Source organism: Petaurus breviceps, unplaced genomic scaffold (assembly GCF_028583685.1).
Source record: "Petaurus breviceps papuanus isolate PSGF00001 unplaced genomic scaffold, PetGlider_PUasm1.0 89486, whole genome shotgun sequence".
In the NCBI taxonomy this organism is placed as follows: domain Eukaryota; kingdom Metazoa; phylum Chordata; class Mammalia; order Diprotodontia; family Petauridae; genus Petaurus; species Petaurus breviceps.
In genome coordinates this window covers 7567-35288 of record NW_027187056.1, presented here as the reverse complement: position 1 = coordinate 35288, position 27722 = coordinate 7567, and the positions used below count along the sequence as shown (strand labels likewise).

The 27722-nt window shown below is 35.7% G+C and overlaps 1 protein-coding gene across 1 annotated transcript; it reads left to right on the top strand.

Annotated features, from left to right (window-relative positions):
• Positions 1 to 400: 400 nt before the first annotated feature.
• Positions 401 to 27722, top strand: LOC138176458 (E3 ubiquitin-protein ligase TRIM9-like; the record flags this gene model as incomplete). The annotated part of the gene is made up of 5 exons (XM_069107244.1): positions 401 to 534; positions 4272 to 4382; positions 7916 to 8069; positions 12418 to 12575; positions 25703 to 27722. Coding segments are annotated over 5 exons (746 nt in total), but the record flags the coding sequence as incomplete, so codon positions are not given.

Below are 27722 nucleotides of genomic sequence, written 5' to 3'. Positions count from 1 at the left end.
CCTTATAATCAACACACACACACACACAGACACACACACACACAAAATACAAAAACTTCTACAAAGATAATTCCACTCACCATCAGCACATAGAATGTATGCACTCTTATTAATAATACAAAATTCAGTTGACATGAAAGAAGAACAGCTCTTGGTGCAAAAGAGCTTGGCAGGTTTCACATTCAAATAGCAACCCCAAGTGAAACAAGGCTGGCAAATGAAGGCTTTTCCAACCAAAGTTGGAGCTGGATATATGTTTTTTTTCCAGAGTGGCCACAGAAAAGGGGAGTTCAGTGAAGCTGGCATAGGTTTTGTGATCAGAACTAAGCTACCAAAAAACTTGCACACCTACCAAAAGAAGTGAATGACAGGTTCATGACAATGTGATTGCCCTTTGTAGGAAAACATCACACTACCATCATCAGAGTAAATGCTCCAACCATGACAAACCCTTATGAGGTTAAAGAAAAATTTTATGGAAACCTAGAGAACCTCATCAACAATTTTCCAAAAGAGGACAAGCTTATAATTCTGGTGACAATGCAAGAGTAAGCACAGACTACCAGACATGGCAGAGAGTCCTTGGGAGAAATGGATTTGGAAACAATAACAGCAATGGTCACTTATTCCTGAAGACATAATGCATCTCATGATCTTCTCTTCACCAACACTGTCTTCTATTCACCTAAATGCAATAAAACTTCAAAGATGTACCCTCACAGCAAACAATGGCATTTAATAGACTATTTTATTGTAAGGAAAAGAGACAGACAGGACATGAGTGATGAAGGCAATGTGTGATACAGAATGCTGAATTGATCATAGACTTATCCTCTCCAAGCTAAATATTTGCATTCAACAAAAGCGAAAGCCCCAAGGCAAGATGATTACCAAAAGACACAGTGTTGGATTAAAGCATTTCCTCTAATATGATTTGCTGCTAATTTGGAGGGAAAGCTGAGCCAATCCACAGTTAACAACAGTGAAGCAGGAACGGAGTGGGCAGCTTTTAGAGGTACAGCACCACATTTACTCATCTAGGTCAGAACATTCACAAACATCAAGACTGGTTTGACAAAAATGATGGGGAAATTCAGAAGCTGCTAAATGAAAAATGAAAAAAAAACACAAAGTTTACCAGCAAGATAGTTCGTCCATCTCTAAGAAAGTTGCATTTAACTCTATCAAAAGTGAAGTGCTAGGGAAGCTTAGAGAAATGCAGATGATTCAGTAAGAAGGCAGATACAATTCAGTTTTATGCTGATAGTGATAATCCAAAGTGCTTTTATGATGCCCTGAAGTCAATTTAGGGGCCAAAGATATATGGTGCATCTCAACTACTGAGTGTTGATGAAACCACATTGATTAGTGATAAGGACATGATCCTGGAGAGAGGGGCTGAACACTTCCATAGTTCTCAACAGATTATGATCAATCAATGCTGAAGCTGTTGACCATATACCTCACGTTGAAGTCAATTCCTCTCTAGCCAAGTTTCCAAATGAAAAATAAGTTTTGAATGCCATTGGGCTCCTCTGATGTGGCAAATCACCTGGTGCTGATTGTATTCCACCTGAGATTTATAAGGCAAAAGGTCTTCTGCTCATATGAAAGCTGACCAAAACTTTCCATGTTATATGGCAAGAAGAGATTATTCCCCAGGAGTTCAAGGATACCTCCATTGTCCATCTCTATAAAGGTAAAGGAAATAGACTGTTCTGTGACACTCCCAAGGGGGTCTCTCTCTTAATCATTGCCGACAAGATTCTTACCAGAATCCTATAATAGTCTGAGCCTTCACCAGTAAAATGGTCATCTACTTGAGGGCCAGTGTGGCTCCAGAAAGGAGTAAGGAATAGTCAATATGATAGTTGTTGCCCAACAACTTCAGGAGAAATGTTAGGAGCATAACAGAGGTCTATATACAACATTCATTAATCTGACCAAGGCCTTTGATACTGTCAGTTGTGAGGATTTGTGGGAAATTATGTCAGAATTTGGTTGCATGGAGAAGTTCATCAGAATTGTATGTCAATTTCATGACAGCATGCTTGCCTGGGTTCTGGATAATGGATGATGCTCTTGTGCTTTCCCAGTCACCAATGGAGTAAAGAAACCTGTGTGTTTGCTCCCATGCTTTATAACATGATGTTTTCAACAAGGTTGTCAGAAGCCTTAAATTAGGACAAACACAGTGTCAAGATCAGCTACAACACTGATGGTAAATTATTTAATTTGAAAATGTTACAAGCCAAGACTAAAGTAGAAGGAGAGTTGGTGTGTGATTTTTTATTAGCAGATGATTTTATACTTAATGTAACCTCTGAAACTGAGATTCACCAAAGTATGAGCTGATTCTCTGCTGCTTGTACTCACTTTGGCCTAATAATTAATACCAAGAAAACACAGGTTCTTCACCTGTCAGTACCACAACATTCATTCGTGGAACCATCAGTTACAGCAAATGGAGAAATTTTGAAGACTCTGGATAAATTCACTTACCTTGGCTGTATACTTTCTAGGGATGCATACATAGATGATGAGGTCAATATACACATTTCTGGAGCTAGCTCAGTGTTTGGGAGGCTCCAAAGCAAAGTGTGGGAAAGAAGAGATGTTAGACTACCAAACTGAATGTCTACAGAGCTGTTCAGCTGACCTCATTGTTTCATGCCTGTGAAACCTGGACAGTCTACCAGTGCCATGCTAGGAAGTTGAATAATTTCTACTTGAATTTTCTTAAGAAGACTCTCAAGATCACCTGGCAGGATAAGGTACAAGACACTGAGGTCCTTTCTCTAACTAAACTGCCAAGCATTCAAACTGTCCTGTATAGAGCACAACTTAGAGGGACTGGACACATTATTTTGATCCCAAATGTACCTTTGCCTAAAACTCTATTTTATGGAGAACTCATGCAAGGCAGGTGATCACATGCAATAGAAGGGCACTCTCAAGGTCTCTCTGAAGAACTTTGGAATTGATTCTGTGATATGTGAGACATCTTTACTCCAAATTTCCTATGGACTATTTCTGCCTGATCTGTGGTAGAGCATTCTGAGCTTGTATTGGTCTGATCAGTCACAGTTGGACCATTGTATCTTGACTACAATATAGTCATGCCATTTTGGTGCTCTTTGGAAATGAAGGACAACAACCAACCAACAATGTTGGGTTGAATATGGGAATTTTTTTCTTTCTTTTCATTATTTGGGACTCAAGGTCATTTCTCCTACAAATTTTAGTTAGCTTAAAGTCTGGTCTTTTCTGTTAATATTAACATTGCCTGATAAAATCTGACACTTGAAATAAGGGAAGATTATTTTACGTGCTTCATGTAGAAACCAAAGGGGTACAAAAGTGATTTATATTTCCATATACATAATTCATGGAAGAGAGCAATGGAACATGTTGTGGTTACTTTTAATAGAAATAATTATTCAAAATATTTTAGCTGTGAGAAAGCTCATAGCCATAGTTACCGACAATAGTAACTATTATTCTTGATTTCTCCAAACTTCTGGAATATAGTCCCCCCAGTTCATAGCTCAAGATTTTAGCCAAACTGCCTGAACAATCTTTTTATTATTTATTGGCAGTACAAAGGTTAAATTTAGTCCTCTCTATGTCTTTGTCTTTGTTGTCTCAATTTCTTCCCAATAATCACTATTGACAGTTTCTCCAGAACAATTCAACTCCCTTTCTCTTCACAGACTACTCAGGAATGAATATTAATGAATTGATGAATATTAAGTTGTCATTGTTCAAAATTCTTATTTTTTATTAGCAATAACAATATAAGTAACAGCAATGACAGTTTCTAGTTATTGAAACTGATATTACATGAATATAATTCCTGCTGCTCTTGATTCTGGTTAAACAATAAACAAAAAAGAGATGGATGTAAAATATTTTGTATAGGTAGAAATAGAATCAACAAAATATTGACTTTTCTTTTTCTAATCCATCAGTATTAGAGGGTTGTATGAAAGTACATTCCATGGAGTAAGTGTAGGAATTGTGGGAAGATCATGTGGAGCTAAACTGATCTTCCTGATGACTTCTATGACTTGATTTCTCATTGACTTCTTAGTCCTTTTGGTGCACTTGTCCTTGCTAAATGAAATGGGCAGCCAGAGAGTCCTAATTTGTCCTCATGTTGCTAGTCACTGGGGACTGTGCCAGTGACAACCACTAATCCAGACTTCCCATACTTCAGTGGTGATAGTGCTATAGTTTTAACTGTTTTGGAATATTGACTTGCCTTATAGGTTGTACGAGATCAGATATCTCACTGCACAGTGAAATTGCGGCAGACTACTGGTCTCATGGAGTACTGCCTGGAGGTTATCAAGGAAAATGATCCCAGTGGCTTTTTGCAGGTGAGTGTGGACTTCTTTGATTTTTATATGCTAAATGTCCCAAAGGTCTGGATCTAGGAATTCAAGTTCCATGTAATCCAATCCAAGAAATATATAGCATAACCCACCTTCACACTATTCCATTTTGTAATTTTCCTGTAATGAAATTACCTAGCTACCAGAAAATCATTATCAGATGCTATGATTTGTAAAGAGTGTTATGTGAGGTAATACTTGCTGAGTTTCATTGGAAAAAAAATGCTTCATAAGCCCATCATACAACTTTCTGAAATCATAGTATTTCAGAAATTGTAGGGACTTTAGAGGTCATCTAGTCTAACCCTTTCATTTCAGACATGAGGGAACTAAAAGAACTGAATTGTGGCTCACAAGAAGAGGGCGATTTCTTTTTAGAAGAATTAGGGTTTTTTATATTAATCAGTGCATTTAGCTAGAATGGTTTTATCAATGGAAAAAAATCCAAATAACTGTACATTAATTTGCTTTCTCAGTGCCAACTTTCTGACCAATCAGTAGATACTTGATAGTTAATAATAATAATAATAATAATTACTAAATAACAATAATAAAACTATTAAAGAGATAATATAAAGAAGTGTTGGAAATAAATAAATAGACTCCAAGTCCCAGATTTAGAATTTATTAGCTGTGGGACCCTTGGGAAGTTATTTCATACCTGTGTCCTACTTAGAGGTAACTATGTGGCACAGTGGAAAAAGCACTGAGCCAGGAGTCAGGAGGACCTGAGCCCAAATACAGTCTCATGCATTTCCTAGTTTTGTGACCTCGAGTAAGAAATTTGACCTCCGTTTGCCTTAGTTTCCTCAACTTCAAATGGGGACAGTAACAGCAACTATCCTCACAAGTTTGATGTGAAGATCAAATAAGAAAATATTTGTAAAGTTTTTAGTACAGTGCCTGGCATATAGTAGGTACTATATGAATGTTTATTCTTTTCCCTTCCCTCTATGCTTCACTTTCCTCAATTATAAAAAGAGAACAAAAACTAGCATTTGTGCTATCTACCTGATCAGGGTCATTGTGAGACAAGTAACTATATAAAGTAGTAGTAATTATTAACAATTCACATTTACATGGTGCTATAACATTTTCCAAAACCCCTCACTTAATCAAACAACACAAAATATTACTATGTGCTAACATTGTGTTGGACACTAGAGATAACAGAGATAAAAGTAAAATAGCTTCTTGCCTCAAGGAGCTTACATTCAGATGGAGGAGACATAATGTACATGTAGAGGTACATTCGAGATCCATACTAAGCAAATGCAAAATAAGCTTGTAAAGGCACTAGCATTTGAGGGGATTTGGAAATAATTTGTTATAAAAAGTTGAGCTTGAGAGGAGTTTTGAAGGAAGCTAACAATTCTGTACCTATGTAGAGTTATGGAGGACAGCCAATGCAAAGACACAGATACAGGAGATGGAGTGTCATGTGTGGAAAAAACATGCAAACATAATATTATATATGTATGTGTGTACACAATAAATACAAGGAAACTGAAAGGAACACTAGCCATTTGAGGATCAGTAAATACCTTACAGTAGCATTTGAGCTGTGCTTTAAAGGAATCTTGAGATTTAGAAGTGGAAGTGAGGAGGAAGTGCAGAAAAGGAATAGGAATGCACAATAACATATAAGTGCTACATAAGTACTTATAAGTACTAATAACATATAAGTACCTAAAAGAAGAGCATAGAACCATGAAAAGTCTGAAAGGAAAGATCATTGCTGACTACCTCAGTCTATGTCTCTCTGTCTCTGTGTACTCAAGAAGGTGGCTTCAAATCTAGGTACTTCTACAGAAGCATGGGAGACTAGATATAGGACTTCTCTCTCCTCAAGGTCCTTTATTCTCCCAAAGGAAGTTCCTTGATTATTGGAAATTCTTCCAGTCCTTCCAAAATAGTTTCTTCCCTGATCACAATATTCCCAAAAGATATTATTATTATTACTATTTCAGGTGATTAAAACGAGGCTTAGGGAAATTAAGTGGCTTCCCTAGTCACATGACTATTAGCTATCAGAGTTGAGTCTTGAAGCACTAAATTTATTGTTCTTCTCACTAGGTCAAAGTGACTCATACCTTGAGAGTTTATTGTTACCTATCTGATAAATTGATTTTTTTGTTATTTAAGGCCAAATTTTAATGAAATATCATAATTTAAAATTGATTACACTTAAGGAATCAGAGTCCTTTGGTTGCTAAGTAAGCCAGTTTCAAATAAAAATACTAAATTAAGAAACAAAGGAACAATGGAAAGTAAGTGAATATGACATATAGAAAAAAGGAAAGCTACATAATGAATACATAAAAGAAAAGGCATCTAGCAAGCCCTCACTGTGTTCCAAGAACCAGGGTAAGTCTAATGGATGCAAATACAAAAGCAGAGACAGTATCTTTAGCATTTATCAAGGTATCTAGCAAATAGTAAACATTTAATAATTGCTTATTGAATAAGTCCCTATCTTCATTATTCAAAAAAGAGACTACATATATATGAGTACTGGTCAGGGAGGGTTATTTGGATTTAGAACAGTAAAGGGATGATGGGTGGAATGAGAAACAGCTACAAGTACAGCTACAGGAAAACTACAGGGAATGAGTGGATGATGATGATGATGATGATGATGATGATGATGATGATTTGAACCATGACTCCATGATATGGCGAGGGTGCATGACATATATGTGCATGACAGCAAGGCATTTGGTAAGAAGATAGCCAGAAAGAGAAATGAAGCTTGGATAAAGACAGGACTAAACATAATAGGTGACAGGAGGCAAATACCAATCAGGGCAATGAAGGCCCAGAGAAGGATTCCAAGGTTCTAGGCTTTGGTTTCTGGTCTGTTAAATGATAATCACTTCACAGACTTTATTTTTAAGATGCTAGAAATTATATTTTGTGGAATACAATTAATTCAGGATCTCTTATTTTCTGACACCCCCCCCCTTATTTTATTATTCTAAAGAGAGGGTAATGTCATTTCTTAATATAAGACAAAGACTAGCTGGACAATCACATAGAGTGGGTTACACATCACCTGTTAACAGTAGTACTGGTTCCATTAAGACAGTAAGATCGGGGGTGGCCAGGTGGTGCAGTAAGAGCACTGGCCCCAGAGTCGGGAGACCTGGGATCGAATCCAGGCTCTGATGCTTAGCACCACGCCCAGAAATAACTGGCTGTGTAACCTTGAGCAAGTTACTTAACCCCAATTGCTTTAAAAAAAAAAACAGCAAGATCAGAAAGAATTGCATAATCCAGCAACTAGAGCTTTAGCATATACATCAATTATATCAATAAAATTAGTTTGCACCCACTTTGCCTATAACTAAATGTAAATTTAACTCTAAATATAGAGACATTTGGAAATGTGTCAAGAAAAGTTTGTGATTGGTTAAAGACCATTTCAGCGACCTCAGTTTTTTCAAGGTAAGGTTTTGGAAACTATTCTATTTCCCAGTGTGGTATGTAATCTCTCACACAATCTTTAATGTGATTAGATTTCTGATGCACTCATTAGAAGAGTGCACTTGACTGAGGATCAGTGGGGAAAAGGGACTCTTACGCCAAGGATGACAACAGATTTTGATTTGAATCTAGACAACACACCTCTGCTGCAGTCCATCCACCAACTTGACTTTGTACAAATGAAATGTAAGTATTTATATCCAAATAAGTCAAAAAGTATCTTATATGGATATTGTCACTTATAAAATTGTGTTGAGGTCCAGAGCCCCAAAGACAAGTAATTGTTGGGAACATAAAGATGCAGATTAATTTAGTAGACTACATCATATCCAGACTTCTAAGAAGGTTTGCATGGTATCTGATTTTGTCTTGTAATGAAGCTGTGCAGTTTTATATGTTTAATCTTTATCTCTGGTATTCAGATAGCTACCATGGGACATTTTCCTCCTAATCTCTAAAATGGCTTTTGGATTATATTCTTGACAGTTGATAGCACATTGCACATCGCAAAGTATTGCAAAACAGAAAACCTCTATAATCCAATTACCTACTTGTTGCAGAAAAGACTAAAATTTGAACTCAGGGATGAAGAGTAAGTGTTGCGCACTCATTAATGGAAAGACCTAAAGAATTGTCTTTGAGCATATAACATGGATGTTTCAGAGAAATATAGAGCTAGGCTATGTTTGGCAAGGCATTTTAATAGCTTTGTTGAAAAATGGAAGGAAAAACATAGCCTAAATAGAGGTAAATTGACACATAATAAATTTTTGGTGAGAGGAGATGTTCGAGATAAGCTAGTGGTTTCCAAACTTTATAATGACATCTCCCTTTTCTAATCCCTTCCTCCAAATGTCACTCACCTCCATCTGATCTTCACAGAACAAACAATATAGAACATTTTCACTTAAGTGAGAGAAAACCAATATGTTTGCAGTAATGTAGAAATGGTTTGGACTCTGAATGAGTCCATGTCCTAAAATTTTGCAAAGAACTTTCTGTTTTGGAATATTTCTTATAAAGTTTATTGTTTTTGCACAACTTGAAAAACTAAATGTAGCCCCTCACTAACATTTCTAAAGACAAGTGATTATAAAGCATTCAATTTGTCCAAATTTCATAAAAGGATACATTTTAAAGTAGTGATTGTAGATCATTAGTTCATTATAATGCTAATTAAAGTCCGTCACTACAGAGACCAACTGAATTTTCCTACATTATATATTTTTTTACTTTTAAAATCCATCAATTATAATAAAAATTATCTTTATATGCCTTTATTTATAGGTTTGCTAAGTATTGAATCTTCCCTAACAACTTTAACATAGAGTAAGATATAATCAAATGGGCATCTTCAACAATATCTGTTCTTTTATCTACTTGAAATGCAAAAGTGGAAGATGTCAGTTAATTACGTAGGTCTTCAGACATATGAAAAAGTCCCTTTCTCATTTCAATATCTATTATTGGAACCAATTAGGCTAATTTGTTTGCCAAGTATTGGTTCATCATCATCAGGAGCTACAAGTAGCACTGATATTTTTATCTATTAAATAAGGCTTTTTAGGCTTAGCAATTCTATAAGCAATTATGGTGCACAAAATCATTTTGATACCACAGACTTTTAAAAGTTTATTTTTATTTAAAGGCATTTGCTTTTCTGGAAAATCCTCATCTTAATACATTTCATATGTAAACTTTCAAGATCTTATTAAATTTATTAGATTTCATGCTATTTTTAGTTAAAGCATGTGTACAAAGCAAACAGAGCAGTCTTTACTGCAATCAATAAATAATCATAATATCAATAACAGCACTCATTAATTCCAATAGTAAATAAAGTGAGATAAGTTCTAAAGAAGTTCAAGCAAAGTGTCAAGACATCTCAGGTGGAATAGATAACTTTTAACTGGTCAATAAAAGATGAAAAATTGGGAGCTTAGACAACACCCAGTTAAACTTTCTCAAGTTTCAGATCTTTCAGAAAGGTGGCATTTCTTATCTAAGGTCATTATCATGCCCTACCTACCAGTTTCTTAAATGATGGTACCCTCTGAGATTTGAGAAATTTAATCTTATATCATAGCAAGTCCTTATTACTGTGCCAAAGTATTCATAAATTACCTTCTTAAGTCCATAAGTATTGCCATCTTAGGAGAGCACAGAGTCCTGAGTAATCACACTACCACTGGCCCACCTCCAGCATAAACTTTCATTTAGGTGAAGAAATGATCAATGTAAGCATTATATCCTTGAAGGGGAAAAGAAGTCCCTTGGATAGAAGGGGAGTGGAAGTAGCAAGGAACCAGAGTCCTTTGGTTGCTAAGTAAGCCAGTTTCAAATAAAAACACTAAATCAAGAAACAGAGGAACAATGGAAAATAAGTGAATATAATATATAGTAAAAAGGAAAGCTACACAATGAATACATAAAAGAAAAAGTATCTAGTAAGCCCTCACTGTGTTCCAAGAACCAGGGTAAGTCTAATGGATGCAAATACAAAAGCAAAGACAGTATCTTTAGCAGTTAGCAAGGTATCTAGCAAATAGTAAACATTTAATAATTGCTTGTTGAATAAGTCCCTATCTTCATTATTCAAAAAAGAGACTACATATATATGAGTATTGGTCAGGGAGGATTATTTGGATTTAGAAAGGTAGAGGGATGATGGGTAGAGGAATGAGGAACAGAAACTCAGTTGTTTCTGACTCTTTATGCCCTTATGGAGTTTTCTTGGCAAAGATACTAGAGTGGTTTGCCATTTCCTTCTCCATTGAATTAAGAAAAATAGAGGTTAAGTGACTTGCCTATTGTCACACAGCTAGTAAGTGTCTGAGGGCAGATTTGAACTTAGGTCTCCCTGACTCCAGGCCTGTTACTTTATCAACCTAACTGCCCACTTCATTTTCCCTTGAGCTAGGGATAATTCCTAGGATAATTACCCTGAATAAGTGTATTCCAGGGATTGATCTTGTAGCATTGTGGTAGAGATAAACATATTGATTTAGCTAATATATATATATATATATAAAACATTTCACACTGTGCACAGAAACTTGACCCCAACACATAGATGGCTGAAAATATTGAACTACAAATAGATCATGTCCCTGAGTATGTATTATATGACAGTCATTTCTTGGTGGATTTTCTTTAAAAAAAAAACTTAGACCAGGTGGCAAAGTGAAGAGAGCACCATCCCTGGAGTTGGGGGGACTTGAGTTCAAATTTGGCTTCAGACACTTGACACAGCTGTGTGATCTGGGCAAGTCACTTAACCCCCTTTGCCTTTCCTCCCCCCTCAAAACAACTTAATTTCTACTTCTGTCATTTGTCTTTAATTTCCCCTTTTATTCCTGGATATATGGATATGTCACACAATCAGCAACTTACTCTTTATAACAGAAAAAATTGAAAGAAAGAGAAAAGCAGTTCAGTAAAATTGAGTCCAATAGTATATACAGTGTTCCACACCCACAGTTTGCCATCTATGCAAAGAAGAGAGGGAGATATTTTTCTCCTGTCTTCTTTGGTACAAACTTTGTCATTATAATTGCACTACATACAGTTTGGGGCTTTGTTCTTGTTGTTATTTCCTTTCACACTAATGTAGTGAATGTGTATATTATTTTTCCTGATTTACTTACTCTTTCTCAATTCTTTTAAGTTTTCTCACACTTCCCTAAATTCTTCTTGGCTTTGCTTTGTCTTTTAATGAATGACCCGATATGTTTAGAATAGTTTCCTGAAGTGTGGTCCACAGACCCTTGGAGGGTCCTTTAGACCTTTTGCAGTAGTTTCTGAGGATAAAACTATGTTCAAAATAACATCATAAAGTTACTTGGCTATTAAAAAGCTCTTCCTTGGGTGTCTAGGTGTGCCAGGGAGTAAAGCGCTGGCCCCAGAGTCAGGAGGACCTGAGTTAGGTTCTGGCCTTAGACACTTAACACCCACACACACAAAAAACTAGCCGTGTAACCTTGGGCAAGTTACTTAACTGCAATTGCCCTCCAAAAAGCAAAAAAAAAAAAAAAAAGCTCTTCCTTCTTTCAGCTACATATTTGTGTGAGACCAGATTTTCTTCATATACTTCAAACAAGATAACATTATGATAGATTGAATTTAGATGTCTTCTATTAAACCAGACATTAAAGAGCTATGCAAAGATATATAAAACAATGTCATTCTTCTCACAATTTTTTTTTGTTTTGGAAACTATAAATAGTGATTCTTCAAAAATAAATTATTTATATTAGCACTTGATAATTTTATTATAGTCATTTTAAGGAATTAATCATTATTTTATAATTTTATTAGTTTTAATTTCTAATATAGTAAACATCACTGAACATGGTTAAAAGAGAGCAAAAGAACACAGGGAACACACCATTCTGGGTCAACTTGATGTTACACCTGAGTTTATTTTAAGTTGTAGAGTTTTCAACTGTTTGCTGACATGTTTGCACTTAAGTTAAAAAAATACAATTGGCCCTTGACAATTAAAAAAGTCAGAGTTATACTCATTTGTATTTAGCTTCCTCTCCAGTGCCAGCAGCCCCCCTTCTACAGTTGGAAGATTGTTGCACACACAACAACAGCGCTACATTGTCATGGAAACAGCCACCTTTGTCACCAGTGATGGCAGAAGGATACATTCTGGAACTGGATGATGGAAATGGTGGCCAGTTTAGGGTGAGTAGAGAATCTACCTTGTTTATTTGGTTTTCTAATTGTATATTATAAATGAGGGCAGCCATAGATTTTGAAAGTTATGTTTTTAAATTAATTGAGCAATTATTGGGCAACATAGATTAGTGCTAAGAGCACTAGTCCTGGAATCAAAAGACCTGGATTTGGGATAATGTGGCATTTCTTCAATATATGGCCCTAGGCAAGTCATTTTTACTTCTCTGAACATTTAGCTTCTCATTAATAAATGAACATTGTAATAATTTCACTACATTCTTAAAAGGTTGTCAAAGGGCAAAAAATTCGTAAACCTTAAAGTATATTAAAATGTGAATTTCTATTTTCATCTTTTAGGTACTAATCAAGGGGAAAGTCCAATCATCACTACTATTCTAGTGGAGAATTTGATGGATTATCTAAATTATACATTTGACCCCTTTCATTTCCTCTGCTTTTCTACATCCTGAACATCACTTCAAATTCAACATGTTTAAGTTGGAAATTATCATTCTTGCCCTACCTTTAATTTCTTTCCAACTTCCTGCTTTCTATCAGTTATTATTCCATTCAAAGTCAGAAGCCCCAAAGTATCTTCAAGTTCTTATTCTCCCTAGGCCTGTATACTCAGTTATCAAGTGCTATCACTTCTCTTATACAATGTCCCTTGGATCCTTTATAATCTCATGAAAAATAACTATTATATTTCCCTAGCAAGTCTCCATGTGTCTAGCCTTCTGTAGTCTATCCCACACACTACATTCTTTTGCCAGATTGATATTTCTAAAACACAAGTTTCAGCATACCACTTCTCTACTTAAAAATTTTCAAATTTTTCCAATCATCTACATTTTCCACAATTCCTATATTATAAAATAAAATAAACATCTGGCAAGCATTCACTCTGTGTCAGATACTGTGCTAAGTACTAGAGATACAAACAAGCATAAGAAAGACAGTAACTTCCCTCAAGGAATTTACAATCTAGGCTTAGGGGGAAGACAATAGACAAAAGGAAGCTTAAGGGGGTGGTGATAGAGTATATCCTGTAAGGGGAGAGAATGTGAAAAGCATTATGAAAATGATGATTGCATCAAAACCAGGCAGACTGCTGCTGCTGGTCAATGAAGAGATGGCTGGGATTTTGAGTTCTTCATAAAGAGAGACTACAGGAGTGGTTTTTGCTATTCCCTCCAGCCTTCTAATAAGAGAGATTAAAACAACTCATGGTGCTGAATAGATGTAAGAAACAAAGCTAAAGCAATGTCCATGCTGATGAGTTTCCCCTAGTGATGAACTTATTCTGAGTGAGACATGAAGAAAATAATGGTAGAGTCAAAACCAAGCAGAGTAGTTAGTGGCAAATGAAGAGACTGAGATTCTGAGCCCTCTATAAAAGAACATTATAAAATATATATTTCTTATTCCTGCCTCTGAGACTTCTGCTTTACTGAGACAGCTAGGTGGCACAGAGAAAGAATAGAGCAGGATAGAGAACTGGACCTGGAATCAGGAAGACCTGGACTCAAATCTAGCCTCAGATGCTTACTAGCTGTGTGGTCCTAGGCAAGTGATTCTATTTGCCTCTGTTTCTTCAACTGTAAAATGTGAAACACAACGGTACCTACCTCCCAGCACTGTTTTGAGGATCAATGAATTAATATCTATAAAAGTACTTAGTACAGTACATAGTAGGTGCTTAATAAGTGCTTATTCTCTCCCCCACCCCTCTTTATCAAACTGACCTATTTACTGTCTACATATGTTTTGTTTCTTCCCATCTCCATGAATTTGCTCATACATTATCCCCACCTAGAACACTGCTTCTCATTATTAATTCTAGTTACAATTGGGAGGTGGGTGGAGTACACTCTCCCAGATCCCAGTTCTGGACCCTTGTCAACTTGTCTCTATCCTGGGGAGCCTGGCCTGCAAAAGGAGAATCAGGTTCTTCTTATGTGCTTCTGGTTCATTACCTTCTCATCCCACCCCACAGTAGAACCCTGAGGACAATCACTTAAACTAAAGTTAGGTTTGACTTACATCTAGTGTCTCCCCAAAAAAGAAAAAAACTGGATCCCCTCTAGAAAGGAACTTAATAGCTAATTCACCTATAAGTGAAATAGGACAGTTATTAATTGCATTCAGCACTAGAAAAATGTTTAAACACAAAATATTTATTATTTCACTTTATCTGACAAACATTTAAAATGGCAACCCATCACTTTTATTATATTGTCCTAGGGGGTTGAAAGCTTAAAATATTAAACATTCTGTGGGACTGTTCAGCAGGCATTTTGCCTTTATCTCAGCTCTGTACTGACTGAAAAACTTACTCTGGTTACATGTCGTCTGACAAACCAAATCATGGCTGGGGCTTGGTGTCCTGTCAGTCCTTTCCAAGAAGAGAATACTTACAAAGAATGCTTCCTCCTCCCAATTAGCACCAACTCAAGAAATGCTTGATCTCCCAAGGTAGCCATTACATTTGAAAAGTCCATCCCTTATGATTGCTATTTAGTCACTTTTACTTGGAAAAAGAAATCCAAAGTGGAATAGCAGCCAGAAATTTGAAATCTAGTTTCTGGCTCATCTGGGCCAGCAAATTTATTGCCATATATAGATGGTAACCAAGGCTGCTGGGTGAGAAAGAAGAAATCCTCTCCTCCCACCACATGAAATACAAGAAAAACTGTAGGCATCTAAGGCCACATGTTCAAAAGGAAAAAAGAACAGAAAATGCGGTCTACTCAGTTGCCAGGTATTCAATGGCCAGGTGGGATGAAAAGATGGTACATGTTGTACAAAGAGAAATTTCTGGTGGTACAATAAGCCAAAATACATGGTTGATGAAAAGTGGTCAGAACAGAGGTGCTATTCCCAATCATGCTCTATGAGGTGAGCTCTTATCCAAATGCTGGTTACGTGCAAATTTTATCTATCTTTCCAGGTCCAGATAAAATTTTACCTTCTCTAGTACAGCCTAAAGTGATCTCTCTCTCTCTCCTTTGAAATCCTATAGCTCATATATATACAACTTATTTATTGGACTAATAATTATCTTCTCATCTTTGATTTGTCTTATCTTCTGAACTATACTTGTATGACTCTTGAGAGCAAGGAATCCATCATAGACTCTGGATCACCTAAAACAGTTCTTTACACATATAAACAAAAACTCTTCTTGAACTTTATTTTAATTTTCAAAAGACAAAAATGCAAGGATGAAGTAGATCAGGTTTTTAACTGACATGGTTTGGAATGAATAATTCTTAAGCGAAAAAAATGATAGACTATCATAAATAAAAATGTTGGAAGATAATTTCAGTTACATGAGATGAAAAAAAATCACACACAAATAAAATCCATGAAAGTAGGATGAAAAGTAAGTGATTAATTGGGGTAAAAGTCTTTCCATCAAATATTTTGAGAGCTAGCCTGGTACAATGGAAAGCCTAAATTGTCTCTTAAGGCCCTTCCAGCTTTTAATCTACATATTCTTTTGATCTTTGGTGTATATGCAAGCTATACAGATAACTAGCAAAAATATATAATAACAATACCATTCCTAAATAAGTGTTCAAAATTGCAATCTAGTAACAACTTTTGGAAAAATTGTTCTAAAGCATTAATAATAGGAGAGAAGAAAATCAAAACAACTCTGAGCTTTCATGTCACTCTCAACAAATTGGCAAAGATGACAAAAATGAGAATAGTTAACATTAGAAGGGTTGTAAAAAGATGACCCATACTTTTCCCGGACCTGTGAATTGACCCAAACTTTCTGGGAAACAATCTTGAATTATGTTTTAAAAAAAAGATTAAAATGTTCTTTGACTCAGAGATTGTACTGCTAGGCTTATTCTAAAAAAGGTTGGAGATATAAAGAAAGGTCTTATATATGCCAAAATATGTATAGCATAAGTTTTGAAATAAGAAAGAACTACAAACAAAATAATTGAAAAAGGCTTATGAATTACTAAAAATAATTATGGTAAATTACTGTAACAAAATATTGCTAGGCTATAAGAAAAGAAGAATCACAAATATTGAGAATTGGAAAGGTCCTTAAGTGACCATCTAATGCAACCCAACACAAAAGGAATCCTTCCCATAACATACTTGATAAGTAATCATCTAGTTTCTGACTGAAGACCTCTTAGTAGGGATCACCCTACACCTCTCCAGGCAGCCCATTTGACTTTGCCATACCTCTAATTGTTAAGAAATGTTTCCTAACATCAAACCTAAATTTGAATTTTAGCAACTTCCACTCATTGCTACTGGTTCTGTCCTCAACACAAGTCAAATAAAGCAAGCCTAGTCCCTTCTTCTCATATAATCCTTTCAAATAATTGTGTTTCCACTGGAGTCTTCCCTACTCAGGGCTAAACATGGCCAGGTTTTAGTCTGTTCATCATCTGGACAATCTCCAGAATAATAAGTTGTGGTGTCCTTTTAAAAACTAAACCATAGCATCCCTGACTGAACATAAAATTCCATATGAGGTCTGATGAGGACAAATAGAGGGGAATTGTCACTTCCCTATTCCTGGAAGTTATGCTCCTCTATGCCCATGATTACATATATTTTTTTTGGCTGCCATACCAAACTGCTGGCTCGTATTGAGCTTATAGTGAATGAAAAATCTCAGATCTTTTTCAAAACTGTTATCCATGCCTCTCTAATCTTATACTTGTGAAGTTTGGTTTTTTTGGTATCCAAGTGCAAGATTTATATTTATCCTCATTTAAATCAATTTCATTAGATTCAGCCCAATGCTCTAGACTGCCAAGATCTTTTTTTTTTTAATATATTCAAATTCTAAGATTCACTGCTATCTATCCTTCAGAGCTTTACATTGTCTTCAAATATAATGAGCTTACATGCCATTTAGGCTTTCATCCAAGTCATTGACAAAAATGTTAAAATGAATAAGGCCAAGCACAGATCCCTGGGGTACTCCACTATGTGCCTGCCTCATTGATATTGTACAGCAAACAGCTACTCTTTGAGTATAGTCATATAACAAGTTTGATTCCATAAGATTGTATTATGTGTCTAACTCACATTGTCTACAAAAATAACATGAGATATTTATCAAACCCTTTGCTAAAATCTAGATAAAGTATTTCTACAGCAATTCCTTTATCTGCTAGTTTAGTATTCCCATGAAAAAGGAAATGTTAATATGGCAAGATTTGTTCTTGATGAAGTCTATAATAGCTGCTTCCCTTTCTATATATTCTCTTGCCATCTCTTCCATGATTTGTTTTAAATTTTTTTCCCAGAATTAAAGTCAAGCTGCCCAACTTAGTGTTTTCAGTTTTCCTTTTTTGAAAAGTAGAACAATATTTGCTTTTCTGCAATCTTGTTGCATCTCTCCTATTTTACACAATATTTCTAATATCACTAAGAATGGCTGAGCAATCGCAAATTTCCAAGTCACTTTGGACCCAAAGATGAAGTTCTTTTTAGCCATGCAACTAATAGGGTAGTTAGATGAGTTTTTTTCCTTAACTTAATTATCCACTTCCACTTAGTAATATTCTCACTCTCATTTCAAGTGTAAATGTTATTCTTTGTAGAGAAACAAAAGTAAAAAACGAACATGTCTGCTTTCTTCCTATTGTCATTTGGAATCATTTCAAACATCTCTTCTCCTTTCCCCATCAATATTGTTAATAAATATCAGTTGTTCTGACTTTCCCTTAAGATCCTCAGCCCATTCTAAGCTTTATTATTTCATGACATTAATTTTACAAGACTATCCCACCCTCTAAGTCATCCTGTGTTGCTGTAGGAACTTACATACATATTTCATACATTTTCTTTTTAAAAATCTAAATTTGTTAAATTCCTTATGCATTCACCTTGCTCTGTTTAAATAAATCTCATTTTGTTCCTTATTAAAATTGTTTTACTCTTTACCTTCAGAATTCCATTCTTATGGATCTTTCTTGTCCCTTATCAGACTTCCCTTGAAGTATTATAGTTCATGATGTCTTTCTTCTCACTTCTTTGAAATCTGTTTTCCCTAAATCTTAGGGTATATGACAGACTGTGCTGGGGCTATTCCTTCTCCTATCTCAAACTTCAGGGCAGAGTGGTCACTTATCCCAAGGCACTCATAATTTCCCTCCCAGCAACCTTTCTTCCCCCTTTGACTATGAATTTGATCCAGAATAGAATTTCTCCTTGTTGATTCTTCCAGTTTTTGATGGTTGAAATTATCACTAAAGAGTGTCAAGAAATTATTGCTACTCTCTGCCAAATAGAGAAGGGTCTAGATGATATCTGGATAATTGGTGTCCCCTATCTCTACTATATCAAGCCTTTGGATCAAATTTCAGATCTGTTTCCCAATCTCCTTTCCTATTTCACTTTCTGGCCTTGGGATATTTCAACCCTAACAAGCTTTTTTAAAAAAATGCAATATAAAGTGTGGGGGGGAGGAATTGTTCAGCTGCTGTAGTATATTCACAGAGGACCAGTAATGTGTTAATAAGTGGAAATGTTTTCCTTTCCTTTTATAAATGTTTACAATATGACACCTCCCTGACTTAAGGAAAAATAATTGACCATGTCTTGATATGATTCTTAAAATTTGACAATTTGAGGGTTTGTTGGTTCAAGAGAGCTAAAGAAAGAGCCAGCAGTCAATGAAGAACCCAGCTCTTTACCACTTGGAAGAAGGGGAGGAGAGAATTTTTTCCCCTCCTTTCCACTTCTTGGTCATGGTGTCAAAAACTGGAGCTACTTCCCTAGAAGGAGATATTTCACCTAATGATGTTGGAGAATAGCAAAGCTGCCAGAAGAAATTTTAAGGAGCATCACCTTTAACAGTAGAGAACCAGATATAGGCTCAAAAGAAATTAGCACCAGTTGTTAAATTGAGCTGCAAAAGGAACTCAGTAGAAAAAAATATATTTCTAGAGCTTACAGAGCTAGATTTGTGAATTTCCTTAAACATACATCTTCCCTCCACATGTGTTTTATTCCCATTGTACTCACTTTATGTACATTCTTCCCAAGGACACTGGGAAACCAAGGTATTGTGCTGGGACATTTTTGTGGCAACCATATTTATTATGATACTGTAAAACCAATCGTGAGCAGCTCTCCAGAGGACTGCTGCTGTGAATAACTTAGGATCTAGTCACATAGTATTGTGATCTTTCTATTTATTTAGCAATAAACTGAAGCAAAACATTCAAGAAACTAAAGCACAGTATTCACAACAATATAACATAACAACTTATTACTAAGGTGACCACATAGTCTTAAACAAAACATATCATTCAGTAAGTCACAATCTCCTCAATCAATATAGAGTACCCAAGTCAAGTCTTCTTTATCTTGACTCAAAGCTGGCTTCCAATCATACTTAAGCCAATCATTCTTAAGGGTAGCAGAAAGTAGAAACACCATCCACCCCTAGGTCACAGTAAGTTACAATGTCATCGGTCAGCACATAGTATCTGAGTAAAGTCCCCTTTCATCTTAACTGGAGGCTGACTTCCAAACCCCACAGCTCCTCTTCCACAGGCTGACTGGCCACTCCCAGCTCTTGTCTGGAGTCACAGGTAGACAGCTCTCCCAGCTCTTGCCTGGACTCACACATAGACAGCTCTCCACTCCTGTTTCATACCTCAGTTTACAAGGACTGACCTTGGATTTTTCTGTTTCAATGAAGGCAAAGCTTAACAGGGCTACAACAATATTTACACATATTAAACTTAACAGAGCTACAACAATACACATTACGGGCACTATCATATCAATTCACTGACAAAATAATACATACCAACAGACAAAGCTTCTGTCTGAAAAATCAAGCACAAATTAACAGTAAAGTTCCAGGACATCTGTAAACAGCAGTAAAGTCCTCTTTCAGGGCTTCTGTATCAGCGGTAAAGTCCTCTGTCAATAGACACAATCCTTTGTTCTGACAAAGTAACATCAACACAGACAGAACAGACAGAGTTTGAAATCACAAGGATTCTCCCTCTCAGTTCTGCTTGGTCCCAGCCCATGCTCAAGCTTTTCTCCACTCTGCTCCTTCCTGTTCCACCCTTTCTGTTCCACGCCTTTGGCAAGCTTCTCCCACCATGGGCTCCATGGGATGATGTTAGGCCTATTAAGGGCAGGGAAGGTCTCCAAACTCCCTTAGGCCCATTAAGAGCAACCCAATGTATACTGTTTCTAATAAAGACCTGATATAATCAAAGGCAAGGCTCAAAGGTACTTGAATAGCTTAATCAAGCAGCAAAGTATTACTTTGCTTGCCATTTACAGATATCTTAGTAAATGTGTTTCCTGTGAGCTAACTATGTCTATTGACTGATAATGGAAAGCATACCAGTGGGGGTTCCTGAGACATTGACACAAGAATTTAAACTCATGGGGTATTTTAGAATAGTAGAAGCACTTGCTCTCTGGGAACTCTTATTATGACTGTGAATACCAAGTTGGAAGAGTATCCCACAGAACACTGCAGTAACACATTAAGATTTGGTGGACATAAAATCTAACAAGAATTCTAAACTGGAGGCAATAAACTAAATTCATTATAAAAGTAAAAGCATTATAAATTAATTAGGAAACATGATCTAAAAATTCATTGCTTATAATAAACATTCAAAGACATCAAAAAATTTATAGGGATCACTGTGATTTATCATACTTTACTCCAATGATAAAAGCAAAAATTGTGACCATGATTTGGAGTAAGGTAATTTAATAAATAACATCAAGAGAGAAAACAAGGCAAATTATATTCCGTTTATGTGAAATTAGTTGTCAAGTCTGGTTGATGCTTTCTCAATAGTATCTCTCATATCTGTCCTCTGTTCTCTGCTTATAAAGCCTTTGTAATAGGTCAGGCTCTGATTGTCTCCTGACTGGACTATTGTAATAGTGGTCTGGTTTATAGGGTATACAAGGAGAACCAGCATCTTGAAAGCTTGCCAAGCCTTTTTCAAGGCTGCTCATCTACCTTTTGTGTCCACCTGGCATGCAACTCTCACCTGTGGCTCCAAGAAGCTGTAGCATGTACAGTGGCTACAACCCTAGTAAAACTGCCTTGTCAGATGGACTAAACCAGGTTGAGGGTCACCAACTGGCCTCAAGTCCATCAATAATTTAGGGATATCTACCCCAAGTATGTGAAGACTTCCCTAGCAGAACGGATGCACAAGAACAAATTGTTCCATTGGCCATGGAGGCAGCTAAAGCAGCTGCTGTTGAGCACTTAGAGCTTGGTCAGATAACTAAATGCCAAGGTCATTCATTGCATCCTGGACCATCACAGGTCCTTTTGATTTTGTCCTGCCACTAGACTTCAATGACTCTAGAAGAGAGAGCGAGGCAAATGACTGTGCCACTCTGTCTCACTTAAATCCAATTCAGGCACCAGTCAAGACATCATCCCATGATGTCATTGGTCCTTTTCAAAAATGAAGGGTAAAACAATAATAGCCTCACAATTGGTCTTAGTGACTCCAGTCTCTCCCTTTCTTATTCTAAACTCCAAATTGATTTTCCTATAATACAAATGTGGCCACATCACTTTCCCTTTTGGAAAGAAATCATTAGCTCCCTATTGCCTCTAGGATAAAAGAATACAAATTCCTAGATATGACATTAAAATCCTCCATAGTTTTATTTTATAAGGCCCTTAAAATACTCTCTGTTCCAGTCAATTTGGACTACTATTTTTTTTCCTGTGCACTACAGTTCAATGTGAACTTATAATTATAATAGATTTAGAACTAGAAGGAACCTCAGTTGTCATCTAGTACAACTTGCCCCCCACCTCATTTTAGAAATAATGAAAATGAGGACCACTAAAGGTAAATGACTTGGCCAATGTCACACAAGTACTTTGAGAGGTGGGATTTGAACCAATGTTCTCTGACTCTAGAGGTAGTGTTCTTTTCTACCCTACTGACTTTACATAATCAGTCTCTTATGTCTGGAATGTGTTTCCTCTTCACTTCTTCATAGAATCCATCATCCCTTCCAACCACATTTCAAGTGAGATCTTTTATAATACTCCCAGTAATTAGTGCTCCCTTCATCTTGACGTGATTGTATATTATTTTTTATTTACTTTGAATATATTTATGTTGTATAATTCTCCTCCTACCCCAATTCCCACCCTACCCCCCACCCCCAGACAATAAATTCCTTAGGAGATCTTTTCATTTTGACATTTTATTCCCAGAGCCTAGCACATAATACACATTTAGTAAATGTTTTTTTAGTTAAATTGAAGGTAGATAATGAAAACATCACTATAAGTATATCCAATAGCATAGCAATAGTCTATTAAAATCTGTAATTCCCTCCTGTTTGGTCAAATTGTAGAAGACTAACATTCCTTTTTCAGAACTTGATCAAACAAAAGGTAATTATAGATTTCAATAGAACATTGGGGAAACAATTTGCTGGACATATGGTGATTGTTAATTGGCAATCAGAGAATATTTTATAATAATAATATTATAAAATATTAGAGAATATTTTATAATCATAAAGCACCTTTACAAATATTGTCATGGGGGCAGCTAGGTGGTGCAGTGAATGGAGCACAGGCCTTAGAGTTAGGAGGACCTGAGTTCAAATTCTGCCTCAGACACTTAACACTTACTAGCTGTGTGACCTTGGACAAGTCACATCCCCAATTGCCCTGCCTTCCCCCCTCCAAAAAGCAAAAAAAAAACCCAAAAAACAAATATCATCATGTTTTAAGGTATACAGAACTTATAGATAAATGCAGAAAAGTAGAAGTATTAGCCATATCCAGAGATCAAATATCAGAAAATTATAACAAAATATGAAAAAAAGATTCAGACCACAAAGGATGCCAAATAATTATATCCTAAACAAATGAATGTATCAAAGAACAGTCATATAATCACTGAAAAATTATGTTAATGAAAATTATAACATTGAAACAATATGCCAAATTTTGCAAGAAGTAGCTAGAGTTTTCTTTGGTAGTTTTTCTCTGTAAATAAATCACAATTAGCCCTAAATTTAGAATTACCCAATTTCTACTCATTGAAATCGATATATTGTAACTTATGTTTCTCCCTGCTTTTTAGCTCACATAGGATATAATTATTCCTTTTTTTTTGGTCATTCAAATATTTATGCTTAGTGCTAACTATATTCTGAGAACTATGCTAAGCATTTGGGAAGATAGCAAAGTTTATTAAATATTCCCTTCCCTCATTTAGTTTACAGTGTCAATGGGGATAAGGTAAAAGCTCCTAGCAACAATTCAGAGTATTACATGATAAATGCTTCAGAGGAGTAAAAAACAGTATTTTAAACATCCAAAAGGGTAAGTTTTAACTAACCAGAGCAGATAATTAGAAGGTTTATAAAGCAGGTTATATGAGTTGGGCTTTTTAAAAAAAAATTGATTTTAACCCCTTCCTTCCCTCCTCTATCCCCAAGATGGCATGCAATCTGATAGAGGACATACATGTGCAATCATGTTTGTATTATTTTATCCTAGTCATGTTGTAAAAGAAGAATCAGAACAAAAGGGGAAAAACCATGAGAAAGAAAAAGAGAGAGGAAAAAACCAATATCTTTCAATCTGCATTCAGACTCCATAGTTCTTTCTCTGGATGTGGATAGCATTTTCTATCATAAGTCTTTTGGAATTGTCTTGGATCATTGCATTGCTGAGAAAGACTAAATCTATTAAGTTGGTCATCATGCCGTGTTGCTGTTACTGTGTATAACGTTCTTCTGGTTCTGCTAAGAGTTGGATTTTAAAGGATGGATAGTATTTCAACAGTGGGGAGTTGTGTTTAGAAGGAAGGCAGTACAGTTCAAACATAGTGAAATATGTTTAAAAATTCAGAGGTGGGAAAATATTCAATTTAATCTGAGCACAGAGAATGATCCAATTTGGCTAGACAAAGGAAAGCATGAAGGGGAGAAAAACTCTGGTAAGGTAAAGCTTTTAAAAAGTAGCATACTTTATCTGGAAGATATGTTCTGGACCAGTGGGTATCTAAAAACATCCAACTGTATGTTGAAAACATCTTTACCTTTAATGTGGTTTAATTATTTTGGCAAATGTTCTCCTATTCTGTTCTATCAGAAGTCATTAATATTCCTTGGTGACATGCTGAGCTCTTGGTCACCTCTGTACCAGTCAAGAATCTCTTTTAAAACATACACACTCAATTGGGCATCTTACCCTACAGGAAAGTAGGTGGGAAGGTGATAAATAGGGGGGATAATAGAAGGGAAGGCAGATTGGGGGAGTGGGTAGTCAGAAGCAAACACTTTTGAAAAGAGATAGGGTCAAAGGAGAAAATAGAATAAACGGGGGAGTGGGAGAGGATGGAGGGAAATATAGTTACTCTTTCACAACATGACTACTATGGAAATGTTTTGCCTAACTGCATATGTATAACCTATATTGAATTGCTTATCTTCCCAGTAGGGGTGGGTGAGGAGGGGAGAAGGGAGAGAATCTGGAACTCAGAGTTTTAAAAACAAATGTTAAAAAATTGTTTTTACATGCAACCAGAAAATAAGATATACAGGCAATGGGGTATAGAAATCCATCTTGCCGTGCAAGAAAGTAAAGGGGAAAGGGGTAAGGGCAAGGATAGGGGGATATATGAGAGGGCAGACTGGGGAAAGGAGTAATCACTATGCTTGCCATCTTGGGGTGAGGGATAGGGGAGAGATGAGGAGAAAATTTGGAACTCAAAATCTTGTGAGAAAGAATGTTGAAAACTAAAAATAAATAAATTAGTTCTGGAGGGGGAAGAAAAGAAAATGAAAGATGAACAACAACAACAACAAAAGAATATCTTTTAGAAAACACTGAGTTCTGTTTCTTGACATCTTATTAAATATCATTCGTAGCAGTTATATTTGTAACGCAACCTTGCCTTCCTATTGAAAAAGCACTATGTCTTTATATGTAAGAGGTATTATTCTAAAGAGATGTTACAAAGCTTTCAAAACATTTCACATTAAATAATAATAATAGGCCTACCCTGACATCATAAATCTCATTTAAATGTCTCAGAACACTTAGCCTAAAAATGTTGGTATTAAAATGTGATGTTTCCTTTTTTTTAAAAAATCAGGAGGTGTATGTTGGTAAGGAAACAATGTGCACGGTGGACGGTCTTCACTTCAACAGCACGTACAGTGCTCGAGTCAAGGCCTTTAACAAAACAGGAGTGAGCCAATACAGCAAGACCTTGGTCCTTCAGACATCTGAGGGTAAGGCACTTCAGCAGTACCCCTCAGAACAAGATCTGTATAGTGTCTAAAATTACTGACAAACCCCCCACGCAAATACTACCATTGCCCACATTTCTATAGTTTTTTTTGTTTAACATATATATTTTGTTACAAAGTTGTTACTTTTCTGCTACTTTGAATAAATATGTGGCATTAAAATGTGGAAGTCTATTGCCCAAAATTTGAATTTAAACAATTCCAGTCAGTTTTAAAAGGTAGATATAGAGATAGAAAGAGAGAGGTGATAGGCAGAGATAGGGATAGTTTCAGAAAACTCTAGATTAATACTCTAAAGAAATGTTTTTTTCAAATGTGCTTTCTCATCAGAAGGCTTTGGAACAAGCTCCCATTCCCAAAACATAAACATCATTTCTAAATTTTGTTCAAATGTTTTTCAATATCTTTGTAGCTCCTGCTATTTCCTTAACACAACCTATAGAATATTTTCAGCAGTGTAATGGGGGTGTGGGTTGTTTGTTGTTTTTGTTGTTGCTGTTATTGTTGTTGTTGTTGTTTGTTTTTTGCTTAATGGACTTTAGGTAAAAGCATGCTTTGTTAGAACATGCCATTCAGGAAGAGTTTATGTTCTATGTAGCAGGACTGGAATGCTCCACTTGCTCATGCAAAGCTAATCACATTCATATGGGGAATAAAATCACTAGGAAGTACCACACTGAAAGAGGAGTGAGGTTATATTACCCCATCATCTCCACCTTTGTCTACTGTTTGATTTAAGATTATATAGCCCTACCTTCTAAACCCAGGAAACATTCTCCTCTTTCTTGTATACCACACACTGTATCAAGCTCAGAAAGCAACCTTGAAGCTGATGGCCAGTCCTAATATCTTAAGTGTTTTGTTATACATTTTACTTTAAAAGCATGTAATAAAACTCATGTAAAGGTTTAGAGACTGCCATCAGTGTCAAAGAATTTTTTCAAACCATCCAAATGAAGTTTTTACCCTATAGGAGTAGCATCACTTTAGTCTTCATGTCTCCCTTTTTTATGTTTTCCAGAGTATTTTTTCTGAATTTCATTTTGTAATGTATGGTCCTGAAACACTGAGAATTATGTTTGTAAGAATAACCTTATAATGTGTTTTAAAGATGCTTACTTAGTAGGGAAATAACTGCAAATACCATGTAAATTGTGTTGATGTTTAGAAATACTTTGGGCCACATTTTCATAATTTCTACATGGATAAAGTTGTCATTTTGGAAATATAGTTTTCTCTCTTTGGCAGAGCTATTACTTTTAGAGTAAATGCTTTTATTCTTAAAGAGACATATTGATACTTTGTCTGACTCTTTAATATTCTGAAAGAGGTTATTCTAATTGCCCTTTGAAAGAATCTCAAAACATCTGCCTTAATTTATATGTCTTCAAACCAACTAAATAGTGATGACAAATAGTGAAAGACAAATTATGGAAAGAATTTTCTGAGGCTGCTATTGCATACCATCATACTCCTTGGAAAATCATTTCTATTCATCATAAAATATGGCCCAAAAGTCCACCAGAAATATCAAAATTTTATTAATATGGCAGGTGGAAAACTTAAGATTCCCTTTCCAAAATATAATATCAAGAAGCAGATATTCTATTTATTTTAATAATAATAATAGTAATGTGTCTAATTCTGTATATTTCAATATTAAAATTATGTATCATGGTAACAGATAGAGGACTGCTTTCCATGAGATATCTAATGAAGTGAAGGAACTGTAAAGTAAAATAAATGTCCTGAATTTTAAACTTGCACGGTTTCTATAACTATAGAAATACAAAGAAAATTCTATAATCCTACAGCTATTACTCCACATAAGTCATATTTCCTATAATAAAATAAAATTCACAT